At 36.7% G+C, this 11,363-nt stretch overlaps 1 protein-coding gene across 2 annotated transcripts; it reads left to right on the top strand.

Moving 5' to 3' along the window:
• The first annotated feature begins 281 nt into the window (after nucleotides 1-281).
• Nucleotides 282-9,601, top strand: LOC137710839 (respiratory burst oxidase homolog protein A). Of its 2 annotated transcripts, XM_068449976.2 has the most exons (14): nucleotides 282-1,338; nucleotides 1,545-1,704; nucleotides 1,929-1,977; nucleotides 2,655-2,768; nucleotides 4,251-4,673; nucleotides 6,096-6,482; nucleotides 6,586-6,681; nucleotides 6,805-6,920; nucleotides 7,049-7,216; nucleotides 7,293-7,452; nucleotides 7,598-7,795; nucleotides 7,895-8,023; nucleotides 8,408-8,486; nucleotides 8,576-9,601. In XM_068449976.2, the coding sequence occupies exons 1-14, from the start codon at nucleotides 642-644 to the stop codon at nucleotides 8,683-8,685; spliced, it is 2,886 nt and encodes a 961-aa protein (XP_068306077.2). In that variant the 5' UTR covers nucleotides 282-641; the 3' UTR covers nucleotides 8,686-9,601. The 2 variants fall into 2 exon arrangements, with proteins under 2 accessions (XP_068306077.2, XP_088551867.1); XM_088695741.1 differs by lacking the exon at nucleotides 4,251-4,673.
• Nucleotides 9,602-11,363: the final 1,762 nt, after the last annotated feature.

The raw sequence follows: 11,363 nt of genomic DNA, 5'->3' as shown, positions 1-11,363 counted from the left end.
TTTTAATACAATGATGTATTTTTTTAAGTACAAGTAGACAGTTTATTTATATGTTATATAATAAATTCAATTAAAAATTAAAAAAAAAAAACTGCCTAAACCCCCACCTAGGCTCCGCCTAAACTCCTGCCTAGACACATATCCGTCGCCCAACCAGTGCCTAGCACCTTTTGAATCCTTGCGTGTAACACATTCAAACAAACCGTAACCACATCCGCATATAATTTCATAACAAATATCAATTTACATAAAATAAATAAATAAACGTACATATATAGCACATAAATATGTACATGTATAATATACTTGTGGTGGTTTTATTGTATGCTCCCCGCGAGATAATTGAGTACTTTTAGCTTTCTTGCTTCTCTGCTACAAAGCTTTGTCTGCTTCTCTCTTTTTTCTCTGTCTAATGCTGCGTTCCGCGTACATGTCTTTTCCCTGAGATTCCGAACAAACCGCGTTCCACGACCAATTCACTCTCTTTTCACAAAAAGAATAGAAGAAAACAAAACTCACTCATCACTCTCCTCACCTCTGCATTTTTACAACTCTTATAAACACCACCACCTCCCCCCACTCATTTTTAAATTATATACAACTGTTTCTGTTTGTTAATTATCATTCTGTTTTATTCATCAATGAGGGCTCTTCCGAGGCACGAGCGCCGATGGGCCTCGGACTCCATCCCCATGAGATCGACGGTCAGCACCGGATCATCATCTCCGGCAATGACCGATGACTCCAACTCTGGGGATCAGGAGTTCGTCGAGGTAACTCTCGACTTACAAGATGACAACACGATTGTCCTCCGCAGCGTCGAGCCGGCCACCGTCATTCACATCGACGAACTCGCCACCGCCGGAAATGAAACTCCGACGTCGGCGTTGGCTTCGGCTTCTCAGTCGCCATCCACGATACGGCGAAGCTCGTCCAACAATCGGATACGGCAGTTCTCTCAGGAGCTCAAAGCCGAGGCCGTAGCGAAAGCGAAGCAATTTTCTCAAGAGCTCAAAGCCGAGCTGAGGAGGTTTTCGTGGAACCAAAGCCACGGCTCGAAAGTTCTCTCCGCTTCGACTTCTCAGAATGCATCAATCGGTGGTGGCGGAGGCGGTGCATTTGACTCGGCGCTGGCAGCTCGAGCTCTCAGGCGGCAGCGAGCGCAGCTTGATCGCACTCACTCCAGCGCTCAGAAAGCGCTTCGGGGCTTAAGGTTCATTAGTAACTGCAAGAGTACGAAGACCAATGGCGTCGATGCTTGGAACGAAGTGGAGGTCAATTTCAACAAGCTTGCCAAGGACGGCCACCTCCATCGCGCCGATTTCGGTCAATGCATCGGTACTACTACTACTAAAACTACAATTTATCTTCACATTATGCATGCAAGAAAGATTTTTGTAAAATGATTTTTCGGGTTTCAAATGATAAACGATAAAAAATGCTCGCGCAGTTTGCTGCAGTCAATGACTCAATATTATTATGTTTATTTTCATACACTATTGATTTTTGTGTGTTTGTTGTTTTGTTTGATTTTGTTTTTGAAGGAATGAGAGATTCCAAGGAGTTTGCGTTGGAGTTGTTCGATGCGTTGGGTCGTAGACGACGAATGAAGGTTGAGAAAATCAGCAAGGACGAGCTCTATGAGTTTTGGTCCCAAATTTCCGATCAAAGTTTCGATTCGAGACTTCAGATCTTCTTCGACATGTACGCAGTAATTAATAAATTATCTAATTACCTTTGACCAAAAAAAAAACAATTATCTAATTACAATCATTGCTCATTAATTGTTTGCTCAACCTTAATTGTATATTCATATAAAGCAAACACGTGGACAAATAATGCCAAATCGTCATGTCGTATTTCACTTTTTTTGAAATATTTAAACTTATATGGAAATATTTTAATTCATAATTTATATATTCCAACAGGGTGGACAAGAATGATGATGGTCGAATTACCGAAGAAGAAGTTAAAGAGGTATTTTAATTATATTGATCAAAGGATTTTATTTTTATTTTATTATATTTTTTCTAATCAACTTTGAACATGCTTAAGCAGCCGCGTTAAATTAATAATATAAATGCTGTTCATGAACTTGCCTAACTCTGCGCCGACCAAACTCAATCGTTCATGAAATTTGATCTCCCTAATCTAATCGTACAAGTAATGCACAAGCTTCTTGGCGGGTTTCATATTTTCATGGCCTACATGGTGTCATTTGCTTTATTATAATTCATGTTAGGCAGGATTGGGTGACCATAAATCAATGAAAAATTCCAAAACTAACTACCACACTTAAATTAAAAAAATTAAAAAAAACTTAATAATGGAGTTAATTAAAACGTCTCTTTTTTCTTGGTTCGTAAGCATCTTTATTCATTTTTAGTTGGACATATGGCATCTCAAATTCTCGGGTTTTACCAAATTTTTCCGAATGGTCCAATCGTTTCCAGTGGGGTTGGTGAGGGCTTTGTAGTCAATATATGGTAGTAAGTATTCCGGTCGTTGTTTGGAAATTTCCTTTTTTGTTTGCATAGTTTTAATTAATGTGAACTATAAACTCAGTGTTTGCTGGAAAAATTATAATTAAATTCTTATTTTATTTCTTGTAAAAAAGAATTATTATTTTATTTATTTGATCTCGAATGTTTTAGATCATCATGTTGAGTGCTTCTGCAAACAAGCTATCAAGATTGAAGGAACAAGCAGAGGAATATGCAGCTCTGATCATGGAAGAGTTGGATCCTGAAAGGCTTGGCTACATCGAGGTAGGTCCCAATTGCCACAACTTCTAGTTGGATTTTCTTTTTCTTGTATACATGTATTTATATATACACCACCTTTTTATATATTTCTAGCTGGCCATAAGACAAGCATATGGATGGTTAAATATCCAAATCTTGGAGTCCGTCATTATTTGTAGTAGACTTTTACTTTTAATGAAAAATGATTTATTAATGATAAAGACAGCTAGAACTGCTAGGAAATTTTGGTCAAATAGTCTTGGGCAATCCAACTACACATTCTTGAGGCATGGACTTTTATAATTTAATTTGCAAATTAGTTTTCCCAACTAATTACTTGGGTTTACATGTCAAATAAGGCATTGACCAGTTTGATATTGACACAGTTAAAGGCAAGATGCATGCTTAAATTTCACCGACCAGAATTCCACTTAATTATCAGATTTCCTTGTTTTGTTGACAAACTTATCGACAAACATCTGGAATGGTTGAACCATTTTTTTCGTTACTGTTGACTTAATTATCAGATTTCCTTTTTTTCTCATTCCTTACTTATCTTGCCTGAATTTAATTATGTGCCTGCTACTTAGTGTTTTGAGACATGGTCTTTTTTCTATGGAAAATGTTGCAACAATAAGGTCGAAAAATAGTGGATGAATTATTCCAAAGGAAAAGCTAGTGAAATTTTTTCTTAAGCTGGTAGTTATATAGGTCATCACCCTTGCATCTTTTCCATTCTCAAAAGCCTTTCATGACAGTTTCAAACAATTTTCTTCTATCTATATATAAAAACAGTGTTTGATTTTTATTTACATCTAAGTGCAGAGAAATATTAATTAAACCAAACTTAGTGGAGATATTCGAACTATTGGAAGAGATGTGACTAACTATTACACATCATATCTTGAGAGGGTACTATCGTAATTTAATCGTACATACGGAAAATTATCTTCACCTACCGTACACTTGGCGAGTGCTATTCTGACGTACACATAGTTTTGTGAGGATCATCTTCGGATTATCTTTGTGAGGATCCAGATGGTCCTTTAATCGTATCCATTTATCGTAAATTGTGCAGTTAGTTTTCGTCAAATACTATTTATGTTTTATTTTAAATAAATTTTTTATAATGATTTTTAATCGCACTATATGCAATAAATGGACAGAATTAAAGGATCCCAAGATTCTCACCTCACTCTCCCACGTGGACCTTCTACTTCTACGCTTAATTCTCACTCAAACACGAGGCACGCGTGCAGGGTTATTAGTTGACATCATGCAGATTTCTTGAAATCTTTCCTGCATTGCATGGTAGTCATCTTCATTCTCTGACGAGTTTGTCCAGAGTGGGTGTTACTGGTGTAGTTGAATATGATTTTACTCTTGAGCTGCGTTTTGGATTCAAACTTTTTTTTTAGTCTATGAAAAAAAATAAATAAATAAAACTCTGAAGATTTTGTTGTTAATAATGTGGATGATGAGGACGACGATAAATTGTTGATGCAGTTGTGGCAATTGGAGACGCTTCTACTACAAAAAGACACGTACTTAAACTACAGCCAAGCACTGAGTTACACTAGCCAAGCCCTAAGCCAGAACCTCCAAGGGCTGAGAAGTAGGAGCCCAATACGCAGAATGAGCACCAAATTACTCTATTACCTGCAGGAAAACTGGAAGAGAATCTGGGTTTTGACATTGTGGGTTAGCATTATGATTGCGCTCTTCACATGGAAATTCATCCAGTACAAGAGGAAAAGTGCCTTTCAGATAATGCGTTATTGCGTTCTCACGGCCAAAGGTGCTGGCGAGACCTTGAAATTCAACATGGCTCTTGTGCTGCTGCCTGTTTGTAGAAACACCATCACTTGGCTCAGGTCCACCAGGCTTGGCTTCTTTGTGCCTTTTGACGACAACATCAACTTCCACAAGGTACTACGTGCATGACACACTCATTATACGAAAATATTAAGGAAGACTATGAAAATAGCTTAAAAATATAATTTTTTGTTAAATTGAACAGTACCGGAAACTTTTGTTAAAGTTTCCAAAATATGAGCTACCTTGGTCCCACTTATCTTTGGACACATTTAGAAAATATTAATTAGCAAATTTTTTTAGTATAATTATACGGAAATTTAGAATTTTGGGGCCAATAACACATTTGTTAACCATTTCTTTAGTATAGTTATACGAAAGTTCGGAATTTTGTAAGCCAGTGATGACATGATCTCACATGGACAGCCGCCGGTCTATGTGTATCTTCCCCCTGCGTCTAGGGCAAACTTTATAATATTTAGTGCCAACGCAAGGGTTTACGTTAGCCCTTGGAAAGCACTAGTTTCATCTAGAGACTATAGGCAGCAGAAGTTGACGAAATGAATAGCATTCTATATATTTCTTTTGTTAGGGCAAAGGAAAGGAGAAAACCATATAGTGGGAACCAGAAACGCATTGACTTAATTTGGGAAAAGTAACCAGGCAACCCACATGTTTAGGATATATAAGGTTAAAGTTTTTTCTTTTCTTTTCTCGAAAAATAAGGTTAAAGTATTACAGCTGTATTTATACTTGATTCGTAGATATCTTCCTTTAATAAAAATAAAGGGAATAGGTATCAAATCACATGTCACCGAAAAAGAAATATAAAGAGGTATCACCGTCCTATGAGCACTGGTAGGTCCTAATTGCTGTTGAGGTGCCAAAACTAATATAGTAGAAATATTAATTTGAATTTGTTTGTAGGTTAACATATTTCTATGTGCATGAGGATCCTCTCCGGCTGGATCCTCTTTGTGAGGATTCTCAAATCGTGTTCTTTTATCGTACATTGTACGGTCAGAAATCATTTTAAATATTTTTATTTTAAATTAAATATGAATAGTACTTGATGAAAACTGACCGCATAATATACGATGAATGGACACGATTTAAGGATCTTTAGAATCCTCACAAAGAGGATCCGGAGAGGATCCTTCTGGGTTCTATGTTTGGGGTTTAGGTGAGGGGAACTCACTTGACTACACCTGGTTGACGTAATTATAGATGATTTCCTCTGTGCACTTTGTTTTCTCTACAATATAATCGTAAATGCAATGTGCCTCATTGTGACTTAGAAACTTTTTTTTATGTATAAAGGCTTGGCAAAGAGTCTTGAAGTAGCATCACATGACACATCCAAGTGAGATTGTTCAATGCTAGAGTGCCAGATTACTTGATTTGTAGAGGTCCTGAATTTATTAATTAATCTTGTTAACTGAATCCCCGGCTGATTAAACTCAATTCTCGCCTTATGAAACGGATAATACTATGTGACATCCGCTAAAATGTGCTTTCCTTTGAGAACCTTTGCAGACAATTGCTGCAGCCATCGTAGTTGGTGTCATTCTCCATGCTGGGAACCATCTTGCTTGTGATTTTCCGAGGCTTATAAAGGTTCCCGAATCAGACTACGAGAAATATTTGCATCATGACTTTGGAAAGCATAAACCCACCTACCTAGATTTGGTTAAAGGGGCAGAGGGGGTGACTGGAATTATAATGGTGATATGCATGATTATTGCTTTCACACTCGCTACACGGTGGTTCAGGCGGAGCCTCATTAAGCTTCCCAAGCCCTTCAATAGGCTCACCGGCTTCAATGCCTTCTGGTATTCACATCACTTGTTTGTTATTGTCTATATCTTGCTCATTATCCATGGCGTTTTCCTCTATCTCGTGCACACATGGTACCTAAAGACGGTAATTATTTGATATCCCTGTATTGATTAGAAATATATCTTTAATTTGGGTTGTTAATAATGTTTAAGTTTCTTAATAAAGAGTGTTATATTCATGCTTTCAGACTTGGATGTATCTTTCTGTTCCTGTTTTACTATATGCTGGAGAAAGGATCTTGAGAATCTTTCGGTCCGGCTCATATACTGTCCATCTTCTGAAGGTGAACATGTACTAGCGCATTAATACAACTTCTGTTGTTAGGAAACTAGAATATATAGAAGGCTGCTTGCTAGTAAGTTGCAATTATGAGTTATTTGATTAGATATTAATTCTGAACTTACAGGTTGCTATTTATCCTGGAAACGTTCTCACATTGCAAATGTCTAAGCCACAACAATTTAAGTACAAGAGTGGTCAGTACATGTTTGTACAGTGCCCAGCTGTTTCTCCGTTTGAGTGGTAAGTCACTATGGTGATACCAATTTATGAAAAACACTCAATTTTAGTCCCCTGCCTATAATTAGTGTAGGGATGTCGTTTCTGATTTGCTCATCCCGAGTGTTAATTTGTTAAAATATTTATGTCAGGCATCCATTTTCGATTACATCTGCTCCAGGTGATGACTACCTTAGTGTTCACATTCGTCAGCTTGGTGACTGGACACAAGAACTTAAGAGGGTCTTCTCAGAAGCTTGCGAGCCTCCCTTAGCTGGGAAGAGTGGCCTTCTAAGGGCTGATGAAACAACCAAGACAAGGTGTATATCATGAAATTATTATTATTTTGGTCTCAATTTTAGTAAGATATTTAAACACAAGTTTTCTGGACACCAGTTTGCCCAAGCTTTTAATAGATGGGCCTTACGGTGCCCCAGCACAAGACTACCGGAAATATGATGTCCTGCTGCTTGTTGGTCTTGGAATCGGTGCAACGCCATTCATCAGTATTTTGAAAGATTTGCTCAACAATATTGTCAAGATGGAAGAGCAGGCAGTAAGTATATATATAACTTCTGCAGCCATTCTGTTTATTGTGACTGCTACCTCACTATCCCAATGTTATCATCTAAATATGTGTTTCTTGGTCACCAAGTCCTTTGCATCAATGAGGACTCACAAATCTGCTTTCTTCTTTTCAGGATTCCATTTCAGATTTCAGTCGAACATCAGACCTAAGTTCTGGAAGTATAGGTTCTCCCAATCCCAACAAGGTTGATCCGAAACGGAAAAAGCCTCTGAAGACCACCAATGCCTACTTCTATTGGGTAACGAGGGAGCAAGGGTCGTTTGATTGGTTCAAAGGAGTGATGAATGAAGTTGCAGAGCTTGATCAAAGGGTAATTAGACATGTTCCTGTGGAATTGATTACGTATATAGATAGATGACCATAGTTAAGTTACTTATAACTTTGTCATGACTTTTTTATTTACTTTTAGGGTGTCATTGAGATGCACAACTACTTGACTAGTGTGTATGAGGAAGGCGATGCTCGATCAACACTCATCACCATGGTTCAAGCTCTCAACCATGCGAAGAATGGGGTGGACATTGTGTCTGGAACTAGGGTAAGATATTTTATCTCTTTTATTCTATAGCATCTCATGCATGTTAACCTTTCAAGCATTGGTTTTTCCACCACAGAATTTTTGTGGCACTGAATCTGCAACCAATGCCTTAATTTGTCATTTTCTTTTTCTTCCAATACATAAACTTGGGAATTTTTTCTTTACATATGATTCACTCGGGATGTTGTTGAGCCACCGAAACTGAGTGGACAAATGGTCCATTGTGCTTCTCTCTTCCTTTCATAAATAAGATACCAGTTATATCCGTGGCACTTTATCATTACTCCTTTTTGGGTATAGCCTCGAGGTGGCGAGCACTTCCTTGGGTCGGACCTGTTGATCGTGACAATAACTTTAGTTACTACTCTTCATTCTTATACTTAGGTGCGGACCCATTTTGCAAGGCCTAATTGGAAGAAAGTTTTCTCAAAAACTTCCTCCAAACACTGTAATGCAAGGATAGGTAAGTCAATATTCTTAAACCTATGAGCAGAATTCGCTTGCTTTCTCCAAATACTGTTACTAATTAACCGTGTTGAAATATTTGAGCAGGGGTATTCTATTGTGGAGCACCAGTTTTGGCTAAAGAACTCAGCCAGCTTTGCTATGATTTCAATCAAAAAGGTTCAACCAAATTCGAATTCCACAAGGAACACTTTTAGAACACTCTTGGGCAATACTTCTATATATAAACTTCCACGCCCTTTAGCTTCTCCTTTCAAATCCATATCCCTTCCTAACACCTTCGTTCACTTTCAGAGTAAGAAATTTTGCAATAATCTTAGATCAATAAAAATAAGAAACTGAATTGTGTACAGTCTTGGTAGAAAAAAAGAAAAGAAAGACAATTGAAGTGCATATATATATATATATATGTATGTATGTATGTATGTATGTATGTATACAAAATAATCTCTGTTTAGTATTTAGCCATATAAATTAAAGTAAAGAAGCACAACTAGAAGAAATATTCTGGTTAGTGAGGGGTCTATGAAAAATTTGGATTCTGCTTTGCGCCTGCGTTGTACACACGGCAAGATATTGGTGATGAGATGTAGAAGTTGACCTAAAATGTCATTATTGGGGAGCTAGTAAAGCTAGAGTGCGATACAGCTAATGGAGAAGTTGACCAAATTGCTAATGATTTGACTTGGATGAGGGGTTAATGGAAGAAGACATTCATAGGTGGCTAGAAGAAGACAGTTTGGAAAAAGGAGAAATTAACAGAAGAAGGTTCTTTCAGTGGACTATGGAGGTGGTGGGAGTGAGATGGCTTTGTCTGTTAGAGTGATTGAGATGGCTTTGTCTGTTAGAGTGATTGATCTCCTCCTTTTGTGAAGTGGGCACAGGAATATCCTTCTAGAATGTGGATGATGCAGTTGCCGTGCAGGCAGAAGGACCACATGCATATGCAGTGCAGTTACTTTTTAAGTTACTTTGCAGAAATAGAAATTTTCCAGTAAATGGGGATCATACTTCATGTTTTTTTTTTTTTTTTCATTGAAACATAAGTGGAAGTGTCTTTGGAAGATATTGGAATCCAGCGTGAAGTACTAAATTAGTGGCCATTATTCTTTATTGGGTGGTGTTGTCGGGACATCCCATTTTATCTTGCACACACAATTAATGAATAAAAAATGATTAAAGGTTAATAAGGGTGTATGAAAGGTAAAAATAAGTGTGTAAATAGTATCGTCTTTCCCTATTAATCTCATTTACTTTGGTCATTATAATTAACTTTTATATGCCATTTAGTACTATAGTTTAGTGGTGTTTCTCTTCACTTGTAAATGAGAGGTCTTAGGCTCAATTCTCGCCAAAGACGAGTTTGAACCATATTATCTAGCTTATTGTGAGGCTAAGCCCCCCTCTCTTCCACTAGTATAGATAATATCAGTTGTTCAAAAAAAAAAAAAACTTTTATATGATTATTTGCTAAACTGTTGAAGTCTTTATTCTTTTTTGGATGCTATGGTATTAACTTTAGGACAACACAATAAATTTATTATGTGAAAGGTGGAATCTCTTTTTAAGACACTATGATCCATATAATATTCACATATTAATTTATGAGTCGAAGGTTTAATTCAGAATCCAAATCTAAACTTATATAGTTCTCAAGATATGAGAATCATTTCAATATAACACCTTAATATGGAGATTGGAGTTTACTAGCAAAATTTTCCAATGACATGAGATACAATAAAACTGGGCAAATGGTGAAACTCTTTAGAGCCTCTCACACACCCATGTTTGATTCCGACTTATGCTTTCATTTGATTTATTCAATTCGATGATTAAAAACAAAAAAGAATGTGTATAAAAACTAAAATAAGGTGTGTGAACACCATCTCGCTACAACTTACCTCCACACCAACCCCCAACAAACAGGAAAACGAAAAACAAAAAACAAAGAACAAAGTCTTTGATGGGCTTCGGGTTTACAGGCTTTGCTCTAGCTCAACCTCAGTTTTAAATGGGCTTTTGGACTTTCTACTCCGGGATTGAATTCGGGGAGGTTTGATACAGCTCGGGTAGCTGATAGCCGAAAGTTGCATGATTCTGGATGTTGGTACTTATGTTTGGAAAATTTAATAATAATATTATTATATGGGAAGTGTTATTAGCATTCCAAAAATCTCATTCTACACTCCTCACAAGTGTATTTTTCTTTCCTAATATAGAAAGTTTGAAGTGTAGAATGAGATTTTTGGAGTGCTAATAACAATTCCCTATTATATATTAAATTTATTAATTGAATGAAAATTAGAAGTGAAACTTTTTGGTAGAAAGATGTGTCTATTCAAATGAAGAATTGTAATTTTGACTCTTCATGAATAATCCCATGTTTTTCAAAGAGTCATCGCAAATCCTATAAATAAGGAAGCCCCCCCTATAAATATAAAATAAATTTTCATTGTTTTACATAATCATACATATAGTGCACTAAATATTAGAGAATCTCATTGAGTTCATATGAAAGAGTATTCAACACAATTGTGGTTCATGGAGGCTTGTGATTTGGAGTGCTACCATTACAAGGATGTAGTTGTATCTTGGGAGACAAGCGCCAATCAACTATGAGCACCGTCATGGGGCATAAACCTGTCTTAAGGACAAAGTGTCTAACACTTGCCTCGACCGAATTTTCAAGTTTTTCTAATCCATTATGTCATGTTCATTTAACATTGGTTACTCATGTGCATGCATTAATTTTGAAATATAATTGCATGAATTATTTCTTAATTTTTTATGTGATTTAATATAGCAATTAGACCCTAATTTTTCCAACAAGTTGATTTTTCTATGATAGCATCAAACATGAATTGTATGCTTAAGA

Source organism: Pyrus communis, chromosome 6 (genome assembly GCF_041283825.1).
Source record: "Pyrus communis isolate YQ-2024b chromosome 6, ASM4128382v1, whole genome shotgun sequence".
Lineage (NCBI taxonomy): Eukaryota > Viridiplantae > Streptophyta > Magnoliopsida > Rosales > Rosaceae > Pyrus > Pyrus communis.
This window is presented reverse-complemented; position numbering and strand designations above follow the sequence as displayed.

Coding starts and splice junctions, on each gene's coding strand:
- LOC137710839 (XM_068449976.2), top strand. CDS start 642: ATGAGGGCTCTTCCGAGGCACGAGCGCCGATGGGCCTCGGACTCCATC. Junction 7,217..7,292: donor GATGAAACAACCAAGACAAG/GTGTATATCATG, acceptor TCTGGACACCAG/TTTGCCCAAGCTTTTAATAG. Junction 8,487..8,575: donor ACACTGTAATGCAAGGATAG/GTAAGTCAATAT, acceptor ATATTTGAGCAG/GGGTATTCTATTGTGGAGCA.